The sequence below is a fragment of the Strigops habroptila genome (genome assembly GCF_004027225.2).
Source record: "Strigops habroptila isolate Jane chromosome 13 unlocalized genomic scaffold, bStrHab1.2.pri S16, whole genome shotgun sequence".
Taxonomy (NCBI): Eukaryota; Metazoa; Chordata; class Aves; order Psittaciformes; family Psittacidae; genus Strigops; species Strigops habroptila.
This window is the reverse complement of record NW_022651054.1, coordinates 2,281,892-2,308,584: the sequence shown is the minus strand read 5'-3', so window position 1 is coordinate 2,308,584 and position 26,693 is coordinate 2,281,892. Positions and strand designations below refer to the sequence as shown.

The 26,693-nt window shown below is 48.8% G+C and overlaps 3 protein-coding genes across 5 annotated transcripts; 2 read left to right on the top strand and 1 right to left on the bottom strand.

Moving 5' to 3' along the window:
• Positions 1-1,015: 1,015 nt before the first annotated feature.
• Positions 1,016-4,216, top strand: LOC115601831 (DNA-directed RNA polymerase II subunit RPB11-a). The gene is made up of 4 exons (XM_030472262.1): positions 1,016-1,152; positions 1,364-1,453; positions 2,160-2,334; positions 3,714-4,216. Exons 1-4 carry the CDS (start codon positions 1,100-1,102, stop codon positions 3,747-3,749), a joined length of 354 nt encoding a protein of 117 aa, XP_030328122.1. The 5' UTR covers positions 1,016-1,099; the 3' UTR covers positions 3,750-4,216.
• LRWD1 (leucine rich repeats and WD repeat domain containing 1) lies at positions 4,119-20,602 on the bottom strand. 3 transcript variants are annotated; one of them, XM_030472258.1, is made up of 16 exons: positions 20,357-20,602; positions 18,016-18,155; positions 15,745-15,979; positions 14,610-14,729; positions 13,031-13,183; positions 12,170-12,313; positions 11,200-11,541; positions 10,452-10,578; positions 10,113-10,222; positions 9,441-9,648; positions 7,850-7,922; positions 7,606-7,746; positions 6,829-6,926; positions 6,099-6,260; positions 5,299-5,432; positions 4,119-4,498 (listed from the first exon to the last, which is right to left on the bottom strand). In XM_030472258.1, the coding sequence occupies exons 2-16, from the start codon at positions 18,093-18,095 to the stop codon at positions 4,358-4,360; spliced, it is 2,268 nt and encodes a 755-aa protein (XP_030328118.1). In that variant the 5' UTR covers positions 18,096-18,155; positions 20,357-20,602; the 3' UTR covers positions 4,119-4,357. The 3 variants fall into 3 exon arrangements, with proteins under 3 accessions (XP_030328118.1, XP_030328119.1, XP_030328120.1); XM_030472259.1 differs by lacking the exon at positions 20,357-20,602 and adding an exon at positions 20,015-20,131; XM_030472260.1 differs by lacking the exon at positions 11,200-11,541 and having other exon boundaries at positions 20,357-20,544.
• On the top strand, positions 20,444-22,781 carry ALKBH4 (alkB homolog 4, lysine demethylase). The gene is made up of 3 exons (XM_030472261.1): positions 20,444-20,566; positions 21,349-21,546; positions 21,989-22,781. Exons 1-3 carry the CDS (start codon positions 20,462-20,464, stop codon positions 22,628-22,630), a joined length of 945 nt encoding a protein of 314 aa, XP_030328121.1. The 5' UTR covers positions 20,444-20,461; the 3' UTR covers positions 22,631-22,781.
• Positions 22,782-26,693: the final 3,912 nt, after the last annotated feature.

Below are 26,693 nucleotides of genomic sequence, written 5' to 3'. Positions count from 1 at the left end.
GCACGAGTGGGACATGGGTGGTGGCTGGTGGCAATGCCATGGGTGGTGGCACCGGTCACATCACCGATGGCCCTGCCGGTGCCAGTGCTGGTGGTGTCGCTGTTGGGACCATCCCTGGTGGCATTGCGGGAGTTGATGCTCCTCATGGCGTCACTGATGACCTCAGCGGTGGCCCTGCTGGTGTCCTTTGTGGTGGCACCAGCAGGGGAGTGCTGAGGGTGGAGTCGACCCATGGTTTTGCTGCTGATGCTGATCGGTGGTGACATCAGTGCCAAGTGATGACGACATCAGTGCCAAATGATGCCATCAATACCATTGGTGATGCCATCAATGCAAGTGGTGACATCAATGCCATGTGTTGGTATCAATGCCATTGGTGGTGGCATCAACGCCAAGTGGTGGTGACATCAGTGCCAAGTGGTGACATCAATACCATTGGTGGTGGCATCAATGCCAAGTCATGACATCAATGCCAGTGGTGACATCAATGCAAGTGGTGGTGACATCAATGCCAAATGGTGGCATCAGTGCCATTGGTGGTGACATCAATGCCAAGTGATGCCATCAATGCCAAGTGATGCCATCAATGCCAAATGGTGACATCAATGCCAAGTGGTGACATCAATGCCAAATGGTGGCATCAGTGCCATTGGTGGTGACATCAACGCCAAGTGGTGACATCAACGCCAAGTGGTGGCATCAACGCCAAGTGGTGACATCAATGCCAAATGGTGGCATCAGTGCCATTGGTGGTGACATCAATGCCAAGTAGTGACATCAATGTCAAATGGTGACGTCAGTACCAAGTGGGTGACATCAGTGCCAGTGGTGACGTCAGTACCAAGTGGGTGACATCAGTGCCAGTGGTGACATCACTGTTGCCCCTTGTAAGGCCACCTCTACTGCTGCCGCTCCTCATGACATCACCGATGGCATCACCACCATTCACCGTCACCACATGGGGCGGGGAGCGGTGGGGAAATGGCACCGACTCCTCCCGCCCGCCTGGGGGCGCTGCCGGCGCGGGCGCGGAGCGGGCGGAAGAGGCGGGGCGAGCTGTGGCGGCAGCGGCGGCAGCGGCGGCAGCGGCGGCAGCGGCATGAACGCGCCTCCGGCCTTCGAGTCCTTCCTCCTCTTCGAGGGCGAGAAGAAGTGAGCGGCGGCGGGAGGCGGCTCCTGGCCGGGACAATGGCACCCCTTGGCCGCTCTTGGCACCCCTTGGGCCGCGGGGACCGGGGGGGGAGGCCCGGGCTCCCCGTACGCGGCGCCCGGGCCTCCCCCCCCGACCACCGCGGCCTGTATCGGCGCCTGGAGCCGCTGCCTGAGGCGCTCATGGCCCCTGTGTGTGTATCCGTCTCCTCAGGATCTCCATCAATAAGGACACGAAGGTGCCTAACGCCTGCCTGTTCACCATCAACAAGGAGGACCACACGCTGGGGAACATCATCAAGTCGTGAGCGAATTTGGGGGGGGGAAGGGGGTTTTTTTTTGGTGTGTGGAGGGATTAGGGGTGTGGTAAAAGGGGTTCTGCCCGTAAAAGTGAAGGGGGAGGCTCCGCAGTTGCGTTTGTAATGGGTTGTGTTGGGAAATTGGTCAGGAACATTGCTTTTCAGTGAGTTTTTAATATAAAATGATCTTTTTCAATGAGCTTTTGATATAACGTGGTCTTTTTTCAATGAGCTTTTAATATAAAATGATCTTTTCCAATGATCTTTCAATGTAAAAGGATCTTTCCCAATGATCTTTTAATGTAAAATTATCTTTTCAATGATCTTTTAAAGTAAAAGGATCTTTTTCAGTGAGCTTTTAATGTAAAATGATCTTTTTTGATGATCTTTTAATATAAAATTATCTTTTTCAATGAGCTTCTAATATAAAATTATCTTTTTCAATGCTTTTTTAATATAAAATGATCTTTTCCAATGATCTTTCAATGTAAAAGGATCTTTTCCAATGATCCTTTTAATGTAAAATTATCTTTTTCAATGAGCTTTTAATATAAAATGATCTTTTCCAATGATCTTTTAATGTAAAAGGATCTTTTCCAATGATCTTTTAATGTAAAATTATCTTTTCAATGATCTTTTCAATGCTTTTTTAATATAAAAAGCACTTATATTCGTGCTGTGGGGTTGTTCACTGCTGCTTTCCCCTTCCAGGCAGTTACTGAAGGACCCCCAGGTGTTGTTTGCAGGGTACAAGGTCCCACACCCGCTGGAACACAAGATCATCATCCGTGTCCAAACCACCCCTGACTACAGCCCTCAGGAGGCATTCACCAACGCCATCACGGATCTGATCAGTGAGCTCTCCCTCCTGGAGGAGAGGTTCAGGGTAAGTTGGTTTCCTTTGAGCTTCTTGCAGTTAGAAGTGAAACAACAGGAGGGGCTTAGGTTAATAACTTCACCGCAGCCGTGTGGCACCACGAGGCAAAGGGCTGGGTCCTGCACTTGGGTCACAACAACCGCCTGCAATGCTCCAGGCTGGGGGCAGACCGGCTGGAAACTGCTCATGGAAAAGGACCTGGGGGTGCTGATTGATGGAGCTGAACATGAGCAGCTTGTGCCCAGGCAGCCAAGAAGCCACCAGCATCCTGGCCTGGCTCAGCACTAGTGTGGCAGCAGGGCCAGGGCAGTGACTGTCCCCCTGTACTGGGCACTGTGAGGCTGCACCTTGAATCCTGTGTCAGTTCTGGGCCCCTCCCTGCAAGAGAGACATTGAGGTGCTGGAGCGGGGCCAGAGAAGGGCACCAGAGCTGGTGCAGGGCCTGGAGCACAAGTGTGATGAGGAACGGCTGAGGGACCTGGGGGGTTTAGTCTGGAGAAGAGAAGGCTCAGGGGGGACCTTATTGCTCTCTGCAACTGCCCGACAGGAGGATGGAGCCAGGAGGGGGCTGGTCTCTGCTCCCAAGGAACAAGGGATGGGACAAGAAGAAACAGCCTCAAGGTGCACCAGGGGAGGTTTAGATGGAGATGAGGAACAATTCCTTCCCCAAAGGGTGCTCAGGCATTGGAACAGGCTGCCCAGGGCAGGGCTGGAGTCACCGTCCCGGCAAGTGTTCACACCCCGTGTAGCCGAGGCCTCAGTGCCATGGGTTAGTGGTGGCCTTGGCAGTGCTGGGAATGGTTGGACTTGATGATCTGAAAGGTCTTTTCCAACCTGGCTGATTCTATGATTATTTGGCTCCTGTCCTGGCTGTGCTTAAGGGTTATTTGCACATCTGACGAGCATTCAGGGAGTGCTCTGTAACTCCCCAGATGCCCAGCATTGGTTTTCTCAGTCATACTCATGTGGAAAACAATTTTCCACTCTTCCAAGTGTTTTCTATGACAGTTTCGGGGGGGTTTGGACCACTTCTCGTTGGTTTGCTCAGCTGTGCAATTGGATTTATTTAGCCCCTGATCTTTGAGACTTAATCTGCCCAAAAGGTTATTAGACAAAACCAGGGAGGCTATGACTAGGATAATGTCTGTGTCGTGTTCTCTGATGTGCTGGTACAAGGTAACAGTGCACTAATTCTGTAAATATGTTGTGGTTTTAAGCATTTAAAGTGTTATTTAACTAAGTGTTATTTCTCTGGATACTGTAGAGATTTCCACTGCTGGTTTGTGGTGGATCCGTGTCTCACAGGAGGCTGTTAGGAATGTCTAAACCTCCTCCAGCTCAGTGACAGCTCTTATCTTAGCGTCTGCATTTGTGTTTGTGTTTTACAGGTTGCCATTAAAGACAAACAAGAAGGAATCGAGTAAAATCACCCTGCTTAGAGCAGGCTGTACTTCCGAGGCAGAACCACGTGGCTGTTTGTTAGATGAATCCTGGATTCAAACCCCCATTCATGGCCTATATTTTCCCCCCTTGTCCCACGTATGTTTAATTTTGGACAGTAGCACTGATGTTTTGAGTTTGTTTTTTGTGTTATACTTTGCCAGGAGGAAAACTGTCGTGTCTGAGCTGATGGATAAGGCATTAAAATGATGTCTGCTTTCCTAATCGGAGCCTTCATGCAAATATTTGTTGGTGAGGTTGGTGTGAGTGTTCTCCCACAGGAGACGCTGCTGTGTGACAGCGGTGGATGAACTCTCTGCTTTTCCTTTCCAAGAAGTCGAGGCACTGCCAGCTCAACTAGGGTTTTGTTTTATTAAGTGTCGTTTCTATATAAAACAAATGCACCAATTGTGGAAAACTTACAGTAAAAGAAAGCAGGTGTTTACAATGACTCGATATGTTTAACAAACTCTTCTTGGTATTTTGTCTCTTGCACATAACAGCGGGTCTAGAAAACATGATGGTTACATGGGTAACAGTCACTAATACTGCACTAGTTCAAAGCACGGGCATGAAACTGTGGTACAAGGAACTATGACTTCTTCCAAATTGCTGTTATGTTCACACTAGTTAGGACAACAAGGTAAGTAAAAGTAGGGTCTGAGACCACATTGTTTACTAGGACTTCAGCCAGCTGCTCCCCGTTTGCTCGGAGCTCTGGCCACTGGAGAATCTAGGAGGAGAAGAGAGGTTGGGTAGGAAAGGGGAGCTTGTATCATCTCTGAAGGTGAGAGGATGTTAATTAGTGTTAATTGACAACTGGGTCTCTGTGGAATCTGGGTCCCTGCCCACCCAGGGAAGCTGAATAAAAGGCTCTTGGCCTTTCCTGTGGGAGGTGGTGCAGCTTGGTGATGCTCCCCTGAAACACAGGGACTTGGTCAGAAAGGAGAAAGTGCTGCCTCTCAGCCCTGGAGGAGCTCACTGCTGCCTCGGGCAATGCACTTCCAAAGAGCCTTTGGAACACTGGGTCTCTTCATACCTACATTTAGTGCAGCTCAAGACCAGGCTCTGGTATGAGTATGTGAGATTGTCCTTCCAGAGGGTCCCTAATTGCCCAAGAGAGAACTATCCCTGGGGGCCAGGGATCTGCCCAGCTGGAAAAGCGTGCATGAGTGTACAGCCCCTTCCTGCACCAGGAACAGCTCCTCTGGTTTCCCTTTGCCTTCCCTCCCCTCAGCCCAGCAGGGAGGTGGTGTCTGCACACTTGTATCATCAGGCTCTCCAGTTTAACCACCACCTTTTCAGAGAGGGCGCTTCAGCTAGGAATAGTTGCTTTACAGCTCTAATTCTTGTCACAGCTGGGTTTGTGTGAGGTTTGAAAGATGGCCTTGGTCATGCTCTAGAGATTACTTTTAATGGCGTGGGAGAGTTGGGTATAGACAGCAGCAGGCGTGTTCTGGTGTAAATGTGCTCCCTGCTGCAGTGGGGCAGAAGGGAGGCACAGCTCAGCCTCAAAGGGCAGAGAAGACCTACCTGTGCAGGAGGGATCTTCTTCTCCTGCAAAGGAGAGCGTTTCCCCTTTGCAGAGCTCCATGCTGTGGTGTAGCTTGAGAGGTTGTACATCCACACGCTTCCCTTCTCGTCGCCACAGAACACGTAGTCTTTTGCTGCAGGACCAAAAGAAGAAGATGGGAAATGAGTGTGGAACTGAGGATCCGCTCTGCTGTAACGCAGAGCTCAAGCCAGTGCTGCAGGATCCCAAGGGAGGATGTGGTATTTCAGCATAATACAGCACAAATCTATTAATTGACCTTGCTCTGAAAAAGCTCTTTTCACCTAAAGCTAAATCAGTTCTCTTGCTCTGATAGAGAGAAGCTACTGATAAATGTTAGGGGATTTCTTCCGACCTTTTTTAGGTCTATTCCTCATTAGTTTTAAAAGCCAGCTGCCCCTGGTGTGTCCTGCCCCTTCCTTGAGCTGCACTAAGTGTTAAAACGGCTCCAGCTACACTACAAGGCCAAGCCATCAGCTCTGTGTGCTCTGAAGCACACAGAGACCACGTTGGTAATGTCATTGATCAACACCTCGGTGGTTCCCCCTTGGATGGCAGATGGTGGAGCTGTAATTATTTAGTCCTGATGTTATTTATACACAGCTGGTGCTGCACGGTGCTGGAGCTGCATTACAAGTCAGGGCTCTTGGTAGCAGAGGGGAGACCAGTCTGATGGGGACTGGAATCCAGCTCCAGGCTTCCCCACGCCACTGGTCCAAGTCAATCTCGACCCATGCAGCATCCCTGCCACAGTGAGTGAGGAAGAAAGAGCTCTGCCTACCTGGGCAGGTGCTGAGCGTCAGGTAGGACAGGTCTGTCGTGGACCACTCGAGCTCAGCCAGAATAACTGCAGCTATGGTTCGCTGGCATCCTTTCCCCTTCGTGTCAAAAGACCGACTCCAGCTCCATAAGTATATGCATCCTGGTTTAGAGCTCTTGGAAACTAAGGAAGAAAGATGGGAGAGGCTGTGTCAGTGACAAGAGAAATTAAATGCCTCAAGACAAAGGCTGGCTGCTGGGGAAGGTGGTCCCTCCAGAAGGTGGCTTTTAAGATGTGGGACCTGATGTTAAGCTGTTTCTATCCCTTTTACCTCATTTCAGGATAACTGGAGGCTACAGAGGGATTTTCAATCCCACAATACATTCCTGAACTGCAGAACAAGCATAAGCTGTTCAGGAAGGCCCAGCCCATGCTTTTAATCACTCTCCCAGATGTGGGAACCCCCAATTTGCCCTGAAAACAAATACTGCTGCCACCGGCCCTTCTCCCTTCCACTTTGCCCCTACCTGGCCAAACATGCTCTTGGGGATGGGGCCATCCCCATTTCTGGGCCTGCCCAGATGTGCACTTGCACCTCTAGCCCACATTTCAGGGCAAGATAAGTGACGCTGGGAGACAACTCCATTCTGTAGCCCCCAGCAAGCTAAAGAAGAGGTAGCTGCACCCCATTCAGCCTGCCATGTGCTAAGATGCCTGTTTTTCTGGATTGGGCTATTGTGTTTATACTCACCCACAACATCATCATTCAGAAAAGCCAAACCATCAACCCTGTGCAATGTTGTCACACTTCCATCCTCATCAGGAAACTGGAACGTGGCTTCAAAAGGCCTGGAATAGAGGGAAGGGTGAAATGAGTCGAGTCCTGGATGGGGAGCAGTGGATGGGCATTCGGGCATAGAACCCAGAAGGAAATTCATGTGTTAGTGAGTCTCTTGCCAAACCCAGATGAATTCCCACTTGAAATTATGCCTTTGGCCACCCGGGTTAATTAACACAGCCCTTTTGCTTAAGAGACTGCTGGTTTACTCCATCTGTTTGTGCAGACCTCAGGATTAGTGTATGACAGCAGGGCATGACTCCACTTGCTTCTCTGTCGTCATTTCTTCCTGTGCTCCCAACAGAGTGCCCATTTCCTGGGTAACCTCCTGCACCAGCAGCAGGATGGGCCTTACTGGGAGACTGCAACTAGAGCCAAGACTTTACGCTCTGTTACACTGCTTCAAGATCCACACCCTTCAGTTTTAGGGCATTGCATTACAGTCTTGTCAGTCTTCCTGCAACACTCGTAGACTGGAGCAGTGATACACGCTCAGGGCTGCCAGCTTTGAACACTCCTTTAGCATTATGCTAGTATTTTTTCTTGCCTCCGTGGGTAGGGATGTTTTAAATTGGGTAGGACATGCTGCTTTTCTTGCTCAGGTCTTCTCAGTCAGAAAGAAAGCCTTTGTTAGGATAAGCTCTTCTTGTTAAGGAAAGCAAATACATGCCCCCAACTTTGGGGTCTCACCTGGTTTTTTGTTCCTTATCCAGTTTTATATTCCAGGCAAAACAGCCACCTTCACAGCCAGCCAGCAGGTACTGATCAGGGCAGGTGGGGACAAGGGCAATCCGTAAGGGAATAGAGAGCACTTCCAGCACCAGCAGCTGGCTAAAAAGAAAGAAGAGAAAAAGGAAAGCAAGCAGTTAAGTGGTGCTGCGATGTGATAGTTACAGGCTCCTGGGCTGGCCACGTCTGGTTTGTGAACCTTTACCTTGCTTTGAAATTGTAGTCACAGTCTGGAATCCCAATATCCCAGAGTGCAATTCGCTTGTCATAGGATGCAGCTGTGGGACACAGAAGAGAAGCAGGTAGTGACACCGCTGCTCATCTGGCTCTTCTCGTGCTAGCTGGCAAGTCTACCTGTGTCACAGGCTGTAACACGCTAAGCCTGGGGCATCAGAGAGCTCATTAAGGCACAGCAGCAGTCACTGAGGCTCTGGCTCAACACCACTTCAGAGACACTGTCAAACAGCACGGTCAGTAATTTGCATTCTTATCCTGTGCTCTAAGAGGAGCAGATAAAAGAAAGTTTGTTTCCTGGTGTCCATTATTAAGTTGTGGCTTCATAAGGTCGTTAATTAGTGCCCCTTTCAGCTCACGTTTCTGGGGTTCTAGGGGAATCTGAGCCCTAACCTCTCCTCTTGGGCAGACGCCACTTTATCCCACACATCCATGGCTTACTGTGGTCACAGTCCACAGTAGCTCCCATGGGGAAACTTAGGCACTGATGTAAAGTGTGAAAGACCTTTCATGCCTGTGTCACCAAGCTGATATACTGGTAGCAGAAACAATCCTAACAGTGTACTCGGAGTAATCTGGATCCTGATCAAATGGCAGCCCTCAAACTCAGAGTACACGGGGCAGTGTCCCATCCCCAGACAGGCATGCAAAGGCTCTCACTTCACTGCTATAAATGTTTCTCTGCAATGTAATGAGCTGTCTGCTCCATTGTATGGATGTGCTATCAACCTCCTTATCCTCCTAGGCTTCTGCTTTTTGCACTCTTGAGTTGCTGCTTGGGATTATTCACTACAGCTACCTGTGTTTCAGAAAAATTCCACTGTTAATGGTTCATGTAGCATTCTAACCACTCCAGGGTGTGGGTAATTGTAGGCCAGAGGAACAATGTGCTGTGGGGTGCGGTTCGAATGGCTCTAACAGGTTACTTTACAGGCCTGACAATGCAGCTGCAATCTGTAATATAATGGTTCATGCCCTGCCAGTCCATACCCTCAGCCTCTGTGGGCCCTACTGTGGCAAAGCTCTCTTCTACATCAGGCTAAATGGCATAGAAAAACAAGGTGTGACAAGGTACAGAACTCCAAAACCCTGTCATTTATCCAAAAGCACTTAAGTGCATAATTTTGCTCGCTGGGTAAAATGAACTCTAACAGCCCATTGTACACTGCTTGCCCCTGTTGCTGTGCTGCTGAGAGCCCTGCCAGCTGACCACCCGCTGCCTGGCCCCCAGCAGCCTGCCCTGGCTGTCATTCTTCTTACTCATCCCTGCGGAACGGGCCCGTTGCTGGGCTTGTTCGTGACAGCCACCCTGAGAGCTACCGAGAGAGAAACAGGAGCTGCTGCACCTCAGCTAAAGGGTCAGGCCCTGTGGCTGAAACAGTTTGTGCCTTCTGCAGATTACTGTCATATGAGACTAACAATACTCCCTCCATAATGTCTGGTCGTGCTTTTTCTATGTGTGTGCAGTCCCTGCTTGCACTGCTGACAGTTCCCCTCGTCAAGGAAGCCCAGCCTTTTCTACATGAGGTACTAAAGCTAACGAGATTCTGATCCAGACTTACTGAAGAGGTGAGTTTCTCGAGTTGGGCTGAAGCAGACAGTAGCAATGGGCTTTTTATGAGCTTTTATCTCCCCGTAGCAGAAGTCAGCTGCCACATGGATCAGTTTGACGATCCCTCTCCTCCCAGCAGCCGCTAAGATATTATGAGATTTCTTCCGGCTGTCGCTGATGACCATTGTGAGGGTTGTCCATGCAACACTGAAAAACTCCTAGGACAGAAAGAAACCAAAAGCAGAGTGAAAGAGAAGAGCCAGCAGGACAGCTGTCAGCTCAGAGATAAGACAACCATCATCTGAGAGCTATTGAGGTGAAATGACACGACTATTTGAGGTGGGGCATTGAAGCTCAAAACCACCCTCAGAAGAACACAAACTGTTGAAACAGGATGTTTAATCCTCTGTGCTGTCAAGCAGCCTGGAAACACACACGTATGCCTCCGTGAGGAGAAGAGAGGCAGACTAATCTTTTAAGCTAACGAAAAAAAAACCCCAAAACAAACCAGGCTAAAAGGATAAGCAATTTACTATCTACCTTCATCCTTTTAAGACCTGCCCGTGGTAATGCTAGAAACCTTTTCAGAACTCTTTGTAATGTACGTTATGTATACACGTATGTAATTATAGCAAATGATGGTGTTTCCAGCCCACGCTTACTCCTCCCACTTGCAACCTACCTCTGCAGCCACCTTATACTTTTTCAGCACCGTCCCCGTCTCACAATCAATCAGACAGACAGATTCCCCTCCACATGTTGCCACGGTTCTGGAGCAGCTCACAATGGGATCTGAAAGATGAAAAGAATAGGTGAGAAGTTCCCAGGTTCACGGCTAACACATGAAGACTGCCTGGTGCTCTTCCAGTCTCCTGTTTTCAAAGTCAAAGAATATGTAAGCAAGTCTCTTCCTGACAATGGAGACTACAGCTTGAAGGAGCAGGGGTCTAATGCATGGAGTCCGCTGGGATTCCAGAGCCGGGTGGTTCTGGGAATCCTGCAAACCTCTGTAAGAGCTCACCTTTCCTGGCTCCAGAGTCTAGCAATGGCTCGAAGACACAGGACCAGAGCTGCGTTTTAAAATCCTCGCGGCTGTTGCCTTTACTGTGACACTGAAGAAAATGCAATGGCTCTGCACTGACATCCTCCTACAATAAACCATCCACATTTAGAAAATTCATTCCCCTGACAGCGCTTTGCCTGTGATTGCCTGGACAGAACCCTCTACTGAACACAGCAACCTGAGTCAAACTGAAGGATTGGTTCAGCCCTTCTGTGCTACAGAGAACAGGAGAGACTGAGGTTCCACCAATGCTCAAGACTCCTAAACCAGCAGGCGACTGCTTAGAAAAGACGTGCCCAGCAGACCCCAGCAGTGAACCCCATTTCCTGATGCAGGGGAATGTGAAAAACCCTTTAGATCCCCACTGCTCTGAGCTGAGGGGGAAACACCTTTCCCCATGCAGCCATCACTTTGACCTGAGAGCAAGTCATGCCAGTCCCATTTCTAAAAACAGGCTTTCAGTGCACCACCTCAGAGCGCTGGTCCATCCATCCCCTGCAGGGGATTCACTGTGTCCAGGGGGGGCCTTCCCTGATGCCTCTGAGAGATTTAAAACAACAAAAAAACAGAACAAAAACCATAACTCACAATATATCTGGCCAGATACGAGCTCCAAACTGTGTAGAGCTCTGATGAGATCTGAATGCGGCTCCTCCCACTAAACCAAGAGGCCAAAAGCCAGCTCTAAGGGGGCTGATGAACATACCTTGCCCTTGGAGTTCTTCACTGGGGTCAAGGTAACAACTCCATTGTCCTGCTCCTGGCTTTTCTGTTCCCCTGTCAGCTGGCTGGATCTCCTGTTGCTTTGCCCCTTGGGCAACTGCTCTCCATTCTTATGCGTCTCTTCAGCTTCCTGCTCAGGGGTTGCCTCTTTGGCTGGCTGGTTCGATGTCCTTGGTTTGTCAGGAGCTGGGTCATCCTGCACGTGCCTGGACTTTCTGGGATTAACTACAGCCTCCTCCTCAGTGGTCACCTGGGTCTTGGACCTCTTCTTGCGAGACCTGGGTTTTGAGCGGTTTCTTTTCCTCTTTCTGGATGTTACTGTGACCTATAAGGCACGTTGTCAGTTTGTGCAGAAGGTTTCTGGCTTCCCCGAGATGTGCAGATGATTTGTAAGTCAGAGATATTAATCATTCAACTGCAAGTACCCTCCTATGGTTACAGACTGGGTTCCAAGAATCAGAAAGCCAAGAGCTGCAAAGTTCCTAGAGGCAGAAGCTAATGAAAAATCACTTCTTTCTTCCCTTGTTCCAGTTACTTGTGATTTAAAGACAATGTGGAAAAACAAATCTGGCCCATGGACCCAGTGGGTTCAGTCTGAAGGCATTGTAAAGAAGGTGAGCACTATCACGGTGTGACCACGTTATCAGCCCAGTTGTCTAATTAAATATACCCCTTCCTCAAAGGAGAGGTGGAGTCAGTAGGGCTATACTCATGCAATCTTTTGGGTCTCCTATGAGAATGGAAGCTTTCCCTCTTGGAGAGCAACTCAACCTTAACATTGCCGGGGAAGGTTCAATCTGGCTATAAAGAACAAGCTTCAGTTGTTGAATACAGGCTGGAGCCTGAGACTGCCCCTGCAGTCACCAAAAGGTCATAAATGTAAACTGGCAAGTGCTACTGAATTCATAGGAAATAAAAAGGACATTGTTAATCGAACTGGAAAAATCACCTACCTGACCCTTGTCCTCTGCAGCTGCCCTGGGGCTTTCTGTGCTTTCTTCTTCCTCATTCTCATCCACCTTTTCCTCTGGTTCGGGATCTGAGTTTAACTCCAGACCCAGTGAGTATGCCAGAAACTCTTCTGCAATCATTTTCACCTTAGAAACAAATATGTGGGTACGTAAAAAAACCCCAACACAAAAGACACACAGCAACAGCAGACACACTGTGTAATGAGAGCTGCTCTGCCGAGCTCTTAATATCTGCTTTCACTATTCTACATGAATTTCACAAGTGATGGAGGAGCTGACAGCCTGGCAGGCCAAGTCCTCTGCTGACATTGCATGATCCAAGAGCTTCACTTTGTCATGGACATCCATGGTAGACATTTGTGAAAACAAGAGCACAGCAATGAAACAAGACAAAGGAGAGATGGAAGCCTCAGTTGTATGTATGCACATACAACTCAAACATACGTTACAACTAAATGGTATCTTTCCCCACTGGGAGTAACTACAGTTCTGTCATTATCTTTTCTGCTTTCATACAGCTTCCATCAAGACTAAAGGATGCCATTAGAGTTATTTGCAAATAATTAAGTACTAAGGAACTGCAGTCTTGTTAATTAGTACAAGTATCTTTATTGCTTACGAATTAAAACACAGTGTTTAACGACAGTCATTGCAACTAGGTGCACATTTAGTCCTAGTGCTTCTGTAACTGCTTAACAAAGAAAACCAGAAAACGTGGTCCCCCCTGTCTGCAAGAGCCCTGACACCCAAATCCGTACAGCATTTTAATCAAATCCATTCAGAATCAGGCTGCAGAGTCCTTGCCTGGAGGACAGAAGGGTAAGGGAGCGAAATGTCACCTACCCGCCAGCGGGTGAACTCACTGAGTGAGCTGGGCCCATATACTACGTTGGTTTGTACTGACTTCAGGAACTTCTTCTTGATGGACTTCACTTGCTCAGCTGTGTGTTTCTCAGGAAGTTGGTCACGGAAGAATTTTTCCCAGTGAGCAGTAACCTGGGCAGACAGACTGAGTTTATTCATTGGAATACTACAGAAAACCAGAGCAGAAAAGCACAGGAGTACTTGTAAAAGCATTTAAGAAGTTGCCAACCCTGAGGCTCCGCTAGCTACATGATAGCAGTGCTTCCATTGAGTTTATAGTGATTAAACCATGACTTCAGCTAGGAAGAAACCCAATTTCTCTGAACCAAGCTTAAGTGAGTGTGGCTAAGCAGAGAGCAGACCCAGAGCAATGCCTGATTTCATGCCTCTGGATCCATAGCAAAAGGTCTTAAGCAGTCTTACACCATGCCCTACTAACAGGGAGTACCTGACAGGTAACTAATTTATTATGACAGGCACAGGATAACGAGGATATTTGAGTTTTCTTGTAGTTCAAGTATGTGCATGAGCAGGACTGCTGCACATGTCATTCCTATTTATAAAGATATCTTGGCTCCAAAAGGTTTCTGAACTATGGGCACAATCACTCAGATGTCACTTCTCAGCACAGTTTCCCACCTGGGAGTTTCTGGTGGGTAGTGACACATCCATAAGCATTTGGACCTAACGGACATTTTACATTTAGACACAGAAGTAAGAACTGGGGAGCCAGGGACAAAGCAATACCAGCAGGGAAAGGTATCTGGGACACAGATACCAGCAAAAAATGAACAGCACAGGGAGCATTTGGTGTCTCATTAGCCAGCCAACCATGCCCAGTTGCCTGGAGGATAAGAGGCTGAGCAGCCTCGCCAAGACCCTTTGAGGTACAAGGTATTACACAGATAATATGAAGCACAATAAGCCATCCCAGTTCAGTATTTAATCTCTCCACCACTGCTACACAGAAGGAATTAACAAGATCAACTAACTAGAAATCAAACGGTAAGAGCAGTACCGCACAAAACAAACCCCAAACCTTTCTCATCATACAACAATAACTTTGCTCAAGATCACAACGTGCTTTATTGGGAACAATCTGTCAGGAGCCAAACTGTGCATGTAAATGAGCGAACAAAACGATTCCAAACACCACAGCTGAAGAGGAAAGAACAAATCCTTGTTCCTGGTGTATGCTGGAAAAAAACAGGATTATTTTGAGCTTGGTTTTATGCTCCCCATTCCTGGGGCCAGGACAGTAACATAGATTAGATGTGGAAGTGTATACAGCTGTTATGTCAGCACCAGGCTTCTCCCATTTCTGAATGAGGGTCTGAGTGACCTGAAAAACTAGAGGGTCAGACATAGACCTTGTTGGCCCTGCTCCTGTGGTTTAAACTGAAGGCAGAAGTTGGCTTCAGAAAAGGTAGAGCAAATGCAAGCAGCAACCAGAGAAAGCACAATTCCTAGGTTGCCCACACTGTGAGCTGTGTTCAGATGATGCCAAAACACAGTATTTAGTTACTGTGTTTAGAGATTAAGAACTATCACATCTTACCTTGCTGGTGAGCTTACGACTATTGACACGCCTCACATGATTTGCCAGTTTGGTGATATCTTTGCCATTGAGTAGCCGAAGGTTTTGCAAAAGAAACATTACTTTATAGTCATCGTTGAGCTAGAAAGAGAAGCCACCAAATTCGTTGTTACACGGTACTTACTTTAGCTTTAGTCCTTTATTAAACTACAGGCGAGGATAAGAAGAACATATTTAGTCAGGAAAAGCCATTTCATAAGCTCTTCTCAGCATTTCTGACTTGAATATCGCCTTTTGGTTGTAAATTAACGTTCTCCTACGAGTTGGGATCTCAAAGTGCAGACAAAAGACCTGCCTCACGCTTATGCAGTACTACCATCCAACGCAAGGTGGTGGCGGTGTAACCAGGCTCATCTGCTCCGGCTTGGGTGCCAAAGCAGGGTGTCCTGTTTGCATCCTTCAAGGCAGAGCGAGCATCTAATGCAGAGGAAGACCTGCCCTACCTACAGCAAAGGCACCAGAAGGGCTTCTTTGGCTCAGGTGTGCTGTAGGTCAGACCAGTTCCCCAATCCAGTTTACCCCGCCACGCATACACACATGCTGTGGGCATGCAACAGCAAACAAGCAGCCAGGGCTGGCAGTGGCTGGTATCAGTTTAAAGCACAAGTAAAACTACAGTTTTGAATGCTTTAAACTGTATGGTCAGCAGAGCCTCTTGCGATACATGAGAAAACCTAAACTAGGCTAATCACCAAGTTTAACTCTGCAGCAGAGGACCAAGTCTGCTCTTCCAGAGCACAAGGGGCACCAAAACTAACATCTAAGAAGGAGGTTTCTACACAGTCATTGCTGTATTTCACACGTAAGATATGAGCATAAGATATCCTGCCTGATAAGCTCCCTAAGACAGGACCGCAACTTGGAGAATCAGGAGTTCAAGATACCCAGATTTTAACATCTGGGTGGTTTTGGGCAAGTCACTTCTGCAGACAGGGAAATAGTGGCACAGACTGGTGAAGTAGCTCAGAAAGACGGGCTGCTTTCTCAGATGCCCTACCACTTGCTGCCTAAGAACAATATATAAGAACTAGGTGTAACTGCTGCTTGTTTCCCCTCTATTTAACGCTTAGCTTTGTAAGGACGGGAAGTAACTCACGGTCAAGTACACATTGTTCTCGTAGGTTAGCTCCTCGAGCAGAGGGAACTGTTTCAGAGCAGTAACATCTTCCAGCTTGTTGTTGTTGCAGTTTAGGACACGTAGATCAGGCAGGGTTAGACTGTTGGGAAATTTGTCCAGTAAATTATCAGAGAGATCTAGTTTCTGCAGATGCCTCAGACGGGAAAACAAACGCGGGTCTAAGTCTCCAGTCTTCAACTGCAGCTTGGACAGGCTGAAAACAAAGGAGAACATGAACTATCTGCACCTCTCAGTCCAGCACAACTCACTGGGTAAATGTGGTCAAACCCGCTTTTTCTTGGCTGCGGGCATAGACACATGGAAAAGATGCTGTGTCTGAGCTAACAGACCCCATCAGAGACTCAAGTCTACCAAAGTATTGCAGTACAACTAACCTGTAATGCAGATAAAGCTTTGATGGGTAACAGAGCTGCTGTGAGCAGGGAATCACGGGAAAAGTTCTTGTTCATAGATAAAATTACTAAACCTGTAAGAATTTTGGTATTTTATTCCTTTGCAACATCAATTCAGCAAAACCGTGGCAATACAAGACACTCACTACACCACCAGTCCACCCTGTCCATGGAATGTACTGGTTTCACCATTTCACTCATTTTTTAGAAACCACCATCTCACAGTTGGTATAAGTAATGGGACACTATGGTGATTCCAAAAGCTATTCCTGTCCTCCCTCTCACTTCATGCTGATGCTCACACAAATTGAATCAGTTTGCTGATCTGGCTAGAAACTTTTCATCCCTGCATCAGAAGTTAAGTTCAGGCCAAGTGCAGAGGAGGTCCCCAAATCATTCGGCTGTTTTTAAAGAACTAACTTCACAAAAAAAGAGATTTTCCCATTTCTTTTCTTTCTTCCAATTCATTCCTAAAGTGAATTTTGCTGCAAAAACTTCCAATGGCGAATATGGAAATCTACCTATCAAAATCCCAAGGCTGCCACCCAAACAGAAGCATTTTGTCCTGAAAGAGGAAGTGGTACAGTATTTGTGAGGGGGAAAAAAAAAAAACCCTTCTCTGTAAGAAAGTGATAACTGCACATTATAAGAAAGGTCATTTAGATTTGATTAGATCATTTAGTTGAGCTCCAAAGGGAGCTTCTAGTCCTGACAGCCAACATCTCATGAGGACACAAGTCTGAGTTCCTTTAATAAAGAGAATCTCCATCTCTAATGATTAGTAATAAAAAAGCCTTCTGAACACAAATGAAGTGTGGATAAATGAGGCAAATAAAATCAGGAAGCAAAACCACTTCTCCTTCACTTGCCATCTCAGAAGCCTAACCAGCCAGGCAAAGCATCTAAGAAAGGCTGAAGAGAATTCAGCTGGCTGCAAAGCTGAGTGTGAAAACTGTGTCATTTTGGGGAGAAACTCAACACAGTGTTCCCCAAATGGCCCTTCAAATATAAGCCTTCAAAGCCATGGTACGAAGCTGCATGCAAAAAGCCACACTCTAGAGATTCACTGCTTCACACATCTCAAGATCACTTTGTTACCCAGATTACTGCAGCCTACGCTCTTCAGAGAAACTTCAGAGTTTCTCTCTAAAAATGATTATTTTAGCACAAGACAAATCAAAATAAGTAACTTTAAAGAAAGTTATATGAAAGTTATATCAGTGACAAAAACATCAAAGGCACCAGCCAGAAACTGGCTGAGTCACTCGGATTGACCAGTTCTGGAAAAGCAAAATTCCACTGTATGAAACATTTGGAAAGACACATATTTTCAATGACCTCAGTTAAGGATCTGAGCCACAAAACTGGTTTTAGTGGTTTCTAAGCGTGTCAGAGATTATTCTCTCTCTCTGCAATGTTTGAGGTACCAACACAACTGGATTCAGAGGAGAGGGAAAATGATGGAGAGGAAAAGGGAGGGCAAATAATGCCAGAAATCTTTTTAAATCCCTCTAAAATCCAGGTCAGAAGAGATTCTCTTACTCACAGCAAGCAGTTGCCAGCAAAGACAGAAGTGTTTTGGGAATAGGTTGTCTATCTTAGGGTTGGAAATCAGGATCTGGCCTTAAGCAGTTTTACAGAGGTGGTAACTACTGATAACCTCTCTAGCAAATGCAGTTGCACAAGTGCTCACTGGTCCTGCACTGAGAATGCCATCTCCTGCTCTGTGCTTTGTAACTGTCTCTCTTCTGTAAAAATGCTTAAGGGAAGAAAGACAAAACAAGGATTGCCCAGGCTGGATTCAGCTGGAATTTTCCATGGGCCTGTCTGCACTTACTTCAGCGTCTCGATCTTTCGGAGCCTCGTAGATCTTGGAACTGCTCTTTCCAAAAGAAGCTCTGTAGTAATTTTTGACATTTTTAATCTCCACCCCGCTGCTGGAATCACTCAGCTGTAGGATCTCTTCTCGTCCCCTTCCTGGTAAAACAAACAGGAATAAGAGGAAGTCCTTTCAACTGGCTCCAAAAGGGGAAAAAGAAACAAGTTAGGACGTTAGCTACTGGTTTCGCTGCTGTGTTTGAAGTCGCCTGTTTGACTGTTGTTACACTGGGCACATGCTCCCAACAACAACCCCTCCCTTTGCTGCAGATGAAGCTGTCCACAGGGTGATGGCACTGGGAACTAGGACAGTCTCCCTGTTACCTGTTTGTACCTCTCCTGAGCAACAGGGATCTGCTCCAAGAACTCCAACAGGCTTCCAAATAAACAGCAACAGTGAGAATAAATACACCTGTTGTGAACGAATTCCTCCCAAGGAAATGGCACAATGCACTCACTGGCCTGACAATATGGATAGATTCTTGCCTGAATTCCCTAAAATTTTGGAAAACTGAATTTGTTATCAGGAATGTAAATACCCACCCACCACTAACATCATCTCACCAACAAAAAAGCCCTACAGCACTGTGAATGCTACGGGTAAACTGATGCTTTCATGCACCACTGTGGCCAGGACAGCACACAGGTTCACTGATATTTAGACTAATAACACAGATGGAGCCAAAGGAGCTTCATGGAATTACTGATTCGTGGCTTACTCCTCTTTCTGACACACATTCCAAGAGAAAGGAATAAAGAAGAGCTCCAAGGCCAGGCTTGCTACTGTCTTTTTGAGTTAGCCTCACCGCTGCCTAAATGCCACTCCAGTAAGTGGTGAGGAACACACAAGACACTAAGCTGTCCTTAGGCTTGACTTCAGCATCACTACATGTCTACAGCACGTTGGGTTTGATGAACAACGAGGCACTGCTTTGTTAACACCTGTAAGCAAGAGGAATCCTTCACGTATGGGATGTTTTATGCCAGCATAAAGAGCACTGAGCCTGAAAAACACTTTGAACAGCAGCTGTTCAGGATTTGACCCTTCAAGCGACAGAGCTGCCGCTGAAAGTCAACCCACAGGATCAGGCCGTTACCTGCTGAACCTAATAAACCTACTGAAGCTCTAGTATCCATAAGAAGAACTTGACACCAACGACTGTGGATGTTCCCATCACCCTTTTTTTTGACTGCACTGACACATCAGACACCACCGAGTCACCCATGACACCAGGAGAGCTGCAGGGAACATCACAACATAACATGCCCCATAGAATCATCATAGAATGGTTTGGGTTGGAAAGGACCTTAAGATCATCCCGTTCCAACCCCCTGCCATGGGCAGGGACACCTCGCACTAGACCATGTCGCCCAAGGCTCTGTCCAGCCTGGCCTTGAACACTGCCAGGGATGGAGCATTCACAACTTCCTTGGGCAACCCATTAAAGCGCCTCAGCACCCTCACAGTAAAGAACTTCTGCTTTATATTTAACCTGAACTTCCCCTGTTTCAGTTTAAAACCATTTCCCTCTGTCCTATCGCTCCAGTCCCTGATGAAGGTCCCTCCCCAGCATCCCTGTAGCCTCCTTCAGACACTGAAGCTGGTCTCCACGCAGCTTCTCTTCTCCAGCCTGAACAGCCCCAAAAGCCACCACCACGGGTAACACCAGAAGGCGCATTCGGTTACCCCGGGGCCTGACGAACCCATCACCCAGCCCAGCCATGAACCACCACCAGAAGCAGCCCTCGGCCCTTCCCCTGCCCCACAGCGGCGCGCCGGGCCCGGCACTCCCGCAGCAGGGCGTCCATGCAGGCCGGGCATCCAGCGGGGATGAAAGCCAGCTCCGTTTTAGCAGCCGGAGCTCTGCCGCGGGAGAGCCCGCGGTGACGGGCGCTGCACGGCATCCCCACCGCCATGCTGGGGACGGCACGGCCGGCGCCGCCAGCCTCTCACCCACCCCGGCGCCGCAGGCCGCGGTGGGGCCCGGCGGCTCTGCCCCCCGCGTGGCGCCGGCCGCCCGGAGCGCGGAGGCCGCGGTGAAAGGGCCGGCGTCGGCCCGCGGCGCCCCCGCGGGGTGTGTGGAGGGACTACAACTCCCAGCAGCCCCCGCGGCACGGCCGGGCCCCGCACCGCTGCTCGGTGCCGCGGGGGCTGCTGGGACAGCGAGTCCGCGTCCACCACCACCCCCCCCCCCCCGCGCACACACACACCCCGGCCCACCGGGCCGACCGAGCGGACGTGCGGCCTGAGCCCAGCCCGCCGGCCCCGCCGCCGCCCCGGCCCCCCGCGCTCCCCTCACCTTGGGGCGGGCCGGGCCGCGGCAGGGGAGGAGGCAGAGGAGCCGGGGAGGACGGGAGGGAGGAGAGGGGGAAGGGGGGGTCCCCGCGGAGCGCAGCCAGCGCGGATGGAGGCGGCGGGCAGCGGCGGCGGCGGGCCGGGCTGCGGCTGCAAGGGGATCCGCTCCTGCCTGCTCTGCGAGGGGCCCGCGCAGGCCGCTCCGCCCCCGCAGGTACCGGGGAGGGGGCGGCGGGGCGGGGCCGGCGGCGGGGCGGGGCCGGGGGGCGCCGGGCGTGCTCCCCTCGGGGCGGGCCGGGCCCGAAATGGGGGGGACCCCCCCCCCCCAGGGCACAACGAGGTGCTGGGGACAAAGCGGGGACCTCCGGGGTGAACAGAACCGTGAGTGGCCTCACCGCTGGAGGCGGCGCCCTGCACCCCGGAACGCTGCAGCGTGGCCCCTTGGCCTTGGCGGTGTCTTAACTTGCCTCGTTCAACGTGTACTGGAAGGGCAAAGCGTGTCTCTACAGCCGGCCCGAGGAATACCGACCGATAAGCTCCTGGGACGCTGGGCGCTGAGGATCAGTGTTTGCGGGATAAAGGCACTGCTAGGAAAGAAAAGCAGCTTCACAGTTCTTCCCTGTGAGGGTGCTGAGGCACTGGCACAGGGTGCCCAGAGAAGCTGTGGCTGCCCCATCCCTGGCAGTGTTCAAGGCCAGGTTGGACACAGGGGCTTGGAGCAACCTGCTCTAGTGGAAGGTGTCCCTGGGGGTTGGAACTGCGTGAGCTTTAAGGTCCTTTCCACTCCAAATCATTCCATGGTTCAAGCAGCACAGTGATGCTGCAGCTGTAAAAGAAGCAGGGAAGAGTCGTTCACTGAAAGCAGCTGTAACATTTCCCACGTCTACAAGAATCCTGTACAATGAATATCAAGGTTGCAAGGGGTAAATCATAGAAATACCTTATTGTGAGAAGTTTTCCCCCCACGGTTTTTCTTCTCTGTTGTTATTTCCACAGGGAGAAGATAATTTCACTTACTGTCCAGCAACAGGCCTAGCTAAAGGAAATGAGCACTCGGAATTTGCTGGCTGGGCATTTCCATTTCCAGGAGTGTTCCTGATGGAGGAGTTCATTAGTGAAGATGAGGAATCTGAGATAGTTGAACTGATGGATCGAGATGACTGGAAACCATCACAGTCTGGCCGAAAGAAACAGGTCTGACTTTAGAAGCACATTTGGTCTTAGATCCCTCTGGGAAAGGAGATTCCAGCTAAACCCAAAAATCTTTAGATGTTTCATTAAAGGTTTTCCTTTGAAAGCAAGAATTACTTGTCATTAAAGTCAACTTACAGCAAAAACACATGATAGTTACAATTAACAGTATTTTTATGCATGTTCAGGCATTAAAGTTCACACAATCTCCAAGCCAAAGAAGTGGGAGGTTTGGTTTGACTTTACAGGTGGGAAATCTAATTCCAGAGAGATTAACGTGGCTTCACTGAGTCCTTTTGCAACCTGGTGACCAGGTCACTGGAAGAGATGAGAACAGAACTCAAAGTCTCAACCGTGAGCCCTGTAGGGATTGCAGCCTCTCCAAAAAGACTTGTCCTAGATTTTTCCTTAACAATAGCTTTCCCCCGCTCTTCTTTTCCAACAGGACTATGGTCCCAAAGTGAACTTCAAGAAACAAAGGCTGAAGGCTGGCAGCTTTACTGGTTTGCCAAGTTTTAGCAAGAAGATTGTGGCACAGATGGAGGCCTGCTCCGTGCTGGGTGGTTTCTTACCTGTTGAACAATGTAACCTGGACTACATGCCCGAAAGAGGTTCTGCCATCAACCCGCACTTTGATGACTGGTGGCTTTGGGGAGAGCGTCTGGTGAGCTTAAACTTGCTCTCAGAAACCGTGCTATCCATGTCTTGTGATTCAGAGGACAGCATCCAATTATTTCCCACTTCCAGTAAGGAAAACGGGGAATTAAATCCCCCGGCATCTTTGACAGAGACACCAGCGTGCCAAAACTCAGGCGAAGGGGGACCCAACTGCATGTTATGCCCACGGCTCGTTCCAAGCCGGGAGGTGGCTGTTGCCATTGCCCTGCCGCGGCGGTGCCTGGTGGTGCTGTTTGGCGCGGCGCGGTACCGCTGGAAACACGCCATTCACCGCAGGCACATCCAGCGCCGCCGCGTCTGTGTCACGTTCCGGGAGCTGTCTGAGGAGTTCAGCGCGGGGGGAAGGCACCAGGAACTGGGTAAAGAACTGCTTGAAATAGCTCTTTCCTTCCAAGGCAGGCCGGTGTGAGCAGCGAGAAGCGGCCGCGATTGCGTTTTGTTAGGGAATATGGAAGATAAGCTGCCCAAGCATTTATGCCTGAGGTGCATGTGCGCAGAGATACGCTCAAATGAGCTTATTTTTTGATAAGAAGCAGAAATAAAGAGTGTGTAAGAAAAGGGTGAGCTGCTTGGTTCTTCCAAACTGACCTGGGCACCAGGAGAAAGTCAGACGTGAGCCCTTGGATTCGCTAGCTGTATTGTAACAAACTGCAAAAAGCTAATAGCCAGTGCTTAAATACTTCAATGTAACAAAGAAAGAAACTTAGAACCATTAAACTGAGCTGAGTATCAAACTGCACAGCTTCAGCCCACACCCTGCGGCAGATTTTAACCTTTCCTGGCCCATAGCTGATCCTGTCACACTGCTTTTAGTGCTGTCCATGGGGACACAACTTACCTCCTAACCCACTTCAGGAGATCCTTTAGAGATCTGCTCTCCAAGGGAGGTGGATAAGCATCTCTCCACAGATAGTACAACACCCTGAGAACTAATTAAAGTAATTATCCTTTGCTGCAGATTCATGCTTTAACAGGGAGGGTTAATCATAAATACTGTGTGTGACCCATATCTTTTGGGACCATAGAGCAGCATTTGCAAGAGGGCCAATGCTGACTCTTCTGCAGCTTGGACATTGCTCAGAGCAAAGATCTGCACAGACTGTGTTATTTTCTGACCATTTCTCATCTCTGAACCCCGCTGTCAGCTCTCAGTAGCAAGAGCCTGATTTTGGGAATAAGCTGGGCAACAGACTGCAGCACTGGCGGCTCTCATCTTTTTTCCTGGCACCTCCAGCAGTCAGGTTTGAATCATGCCTTGTACCTAAGATTCAAGAAGTCATTTGCAGCAGAAGCTCGTTTGAGGCCATCTGTCTGCTCTGTGCAAACTCCTGTGCTCTTGAAAATGAAGTTGTGCCATGGAAGAAGTGTGATCCTTTAATAAACACAGTTGTGTTACCAGAACCATTCGGCACAGTCACACCTACAGCAGTAAAACACTTCACAGTGCTGCCTGGTTTCAGTTGGTAAGGAAAGGAGATGCATTTAGACATGGATCTCAGTGTCCCTGGCACAGCACAGAGGTTTTACTGTATAGCAATGCACTTGTGCCATAGGCACAGCTCTCCACTGCTGCCACTGCTGGGGAGGGAGCTCCTCGCCCAACAAAACAGTTACTGGAAATCAACTGGGTGAATCAGGATATATTTCATCAGTTTAAGCACACAGATACAACCACAGTCCTTTGTGGCTGCAATGAACCAGTTGCAGTTTATCCCAGTATTTAAACAGTGGTGGACATCAGCTAGGTGGTAGTTCCAACAGGGATCCATGAGCAGGGCTCCCACGGGCAATCCCAAATCCCAAACCTCCATCCAGGCTGGCTGCCTACGTGCTCCATCAGTGGTTTCAGCACTCACAGCATGGCCTCTCCAACAGAAATCCATCACACAGCCAGCCAACACACGACAGGCAGGCCATGCTTGCTCACAGAGAGCTTTATCCCAGGGAATTTTCCTATGCTGCAACCTCTCCAGCTCATTCCCAAAAGCAGGGCCTTGTGCTCACACAATAGCAGTTCCTAACCTTTACCCAGCAGGCTGGTGTGATCAGCACCGTGCTGCAGGTATCCACAGGGCTCAGCTGCCATAGGGAGCGTGATGTCCCCAGGCTGGCACATGGAGCTGCTGTCGGAGCAGAGGACCTTCAGCCTTATAGGAGGACAATCATCAGAGGACATTCGGCCTGCTGGAGCTCAGCACAATGCCACATGAAGGGAGGAAACCAAGGGCAAGCTTTTGGAGATGAAACAAGCGTTGAACTCATGTCCTCATCACCCTCTCAGTCCTGAGCCACTCCATCAACCTGCTCCTTGCTCAAACACCAGCAATCAAGTATTCCCATTAATGTTTGGCCCTTCTTTCTAAAAGTGCCTTTTAGATTTATATTGTGCTCTCAGCCTGCTAAAATACTTCCCGTGCATGTACCTGCTGTTCCATTCTCTCTGCAGTGAAAGCAGATGATGGCTTCTGATGAATCAGAGTGTCGCAATAACAAGAAACACAATATTAGCTCATTCTGTGCTCTGCATTTGTTAGCTGAACTTTTCTGCCTCAAACAAACAACTGAGGAAGCTGCTGTTCCTGCCAGAGAAGTCCAGCTCTTCTGAGTTGATATCTTATATTTGAAAACATGAAAATAACTAAATACTGAGCCAAAACCTGAGGGCTTTGTCTAAATGTCTTTGAAGTCCAAAACTTGACCTAGTCACTACACAGTCATTGCTGTGTCTATCTTTTGACATTCTTCACCTGTTAAACAGCCTCTTGGGCACCATCTTAGATCAAAATGCAGTTACACACCCGTCCATCTGTAGAATCATAGAATGGTTTAGGTTGGAAAGGACCTTAAGATCATCCAGCTCCAACCCCCTGCCATGGGCAGGGACACCTTCCACTAGAGCAGGTTGCTCCAAGCCCCTGTGTCCAACCTGGCCTTGAACACTGCCAGGGATGGGGCAGCCACAGCTTCTCTGGGCACCCTGTGCCAGCGCCTCAGAGGGAAGAACTTCTTCCTTATATGTCTTATGTTCTAAAACTTTCAGTACACTTTCTCCTAAAAAGCCAGAATCGCAGCACTTAAGAACATGAACAATTGGTTTGGACTGTCAAATATCCCACAAACCTGAGAAAAGAAGAGGTTTAAATTAATTAGCTCTTAAAAGTAATTTTGGCCAGTATTTTGGCTAGTATTATTCATGCAAGACAAGCTGTAATGGTCTTCATCTTATAGGAATTCCTATTACGGCTGTTTATCTCCTTAACCAGGATTAGCACTTGTAAAACACACACCAAGAACCATGTCCTCATTAAAAGGAAGCACCATCTAATTGTTACCTACTTGCGTATGTTAAAAGCAGAAGGATGATATCTGAGCAAACAAAGGCAAACCCCAAGTTAACCCATAGAGGATGCTGGAGGACTTGAGCTGCCTTTCAAGAAAATCAGTCTGAAATCAGCAATAAGCATAAAACTTCACAGGTTTATCCAGTTTCTCTCACATAGCTGGACAATGACTGAGATACAGGTTGTTCTACGTTAAGTACCGTTCATGCAGAGCTAAAACAAGAATAGGCAAAAGCAAAACTAGAGATTTTCTCCTAGCACTTGGCACGCATCCTTGTCACAACCCTGGCCAGGAGGCAAGCTCCTGGTCGCACACACAGGGATTCATGGAATGCTTTCCACATTCAGGCAGCCAGTAGTTACTGAAACAGCTTGGCTTGAAATGGGTGCAGAGGAGACAGCCTGTGAGAAGTTCACCAGAAAACAACCACAGAGCCCAGTTGTGCTGGGATCTGGATCTGAGGTTACAGCTTGCAGGGGGGTTATTGAGGAAGCTGTTTTAAAAGTAGACGCAACAAGATGTAGAAGATGATAACAAAGCTGCAGCAGCAGGGAAACTAGAAGGCCTTTTGTTCATTTTAAGGCAGGGAAAGAAGAGAAAGGACTTTCTGAAACCCCATGTAAAGCTATGGAAAGAGGAGAACGTGAAGCGCGAGCACCCAGTCCCACAGGCACCCTGCACCTCTGTCCCAGTGCCCAGCTGGGATTGCCAGTGCTGGGGAACGGAAGGATGTTTGCTCTGTGGCTGCACCCACCCCACCAGCTCTCTATAAACACTGGCACATATTTGAGTGCTGACCGCAGAGCATGCTCCACCCGCGGCTCTCGCTCGGTATCGCTTTCATCCGTCACATGGGTCAGCCCCAATCCAACAGCTAAACCATCCCCCCGGTCATAAAGCCTCCCCGAGAGTCACCCAGCCACAGAAACAATGGGGCAGCAGCTCCTGGAGCCAGGCTGGCCCAGGGCAACGTTAAAAATAGGGAGCTGCAGAGGAAGATCTGCCTCAAAGCACAGCAAAGGGAGAGCCTGATACTGCTCCAGCTCCCACGCTCCCTCCAGCTTGCCTGCTCTCTACTCCTGCTAATGAGGGAAGGAGAGATGGGAGTCACTTCCTACACCAAGATAGGT

What these genes read in the sequence shown, in the direction of transcription:
- LRWD1 (XM_030472258.1), bottom strand. Translation starts at nt 18,095, where the DNA reads ATGTCAAAAATTACTACAGAGCTTCTTTTGGAAAGAGCAGTTCCAAGA. An exon ending in TGAAGAACTCCAAGGGCAAG is followed by an intron (nt 10,579 to 11,199) that starts GTATGTTCATCA and finishes GGTTTATTGTAG; the next exon opens with GAGGATGTCAGTGCAGAGCC. An exon ending in AGTATAAGGTGGCTGCAGAG is followed by an intron (nt 9,649 to 10,112) that starts GTAGGTTGCAAG and finishes TTTCTGTCCTAG; the next exon opens with GAGTTTTTCAGTGTTGCATG.
- LOC115601831 (XM_030472262.1), top strand. Translation starts at nt 1,100, where the DNA reads ATGAACGCGCCTCCGGCCTTCGAGTCCTTCCTCCTCTTCGAGGGCGAG. An exon ending in CTCTTCGAGGGCGAGAAGAA is followed by an intron (nt 1,153 to 1,363) that starts GTGAGCGGCGGC and finishes CCGTCTCCTCAG; the next exon opens with GATCTCCATCAATAAGGACA. An exon ending in CTGGGGAACATCATCAAGTC is followed by an intron (nt 1,454 to 2,159) that starts GTGAGCGAATTT and finishes TTCCCCTTCCAG; the next exon opens with GCAGTTACTGAAGGACCCCC.
- ALKBH4 (XM_030472261.1), top strand. Translation starts at nt 20,462, where the DNA reads ATGGAGGCGGCGGGCAGCGGCGGCGGCGGGCCGGGCTGCGGCTGCAAG. An exon ending in AGGCCGCTCCGCCCCCGCAG is followed by an intron (nt 20,567 to 21,348) that starts GTACCGGGGAGG and finishes TTATTTCCACAG; the next exon opens with GGAGAAGATAATTTCACTTA. An exon ending in AGTCTGGCCGAAAGAAACAG is followed by an intron (nt 21,547 to 21,988) that starts GTCTGACTTTAG and finishes CTTTTCCAACAG; the next exon opens with GACTATGGTCCCAAAGTGAA.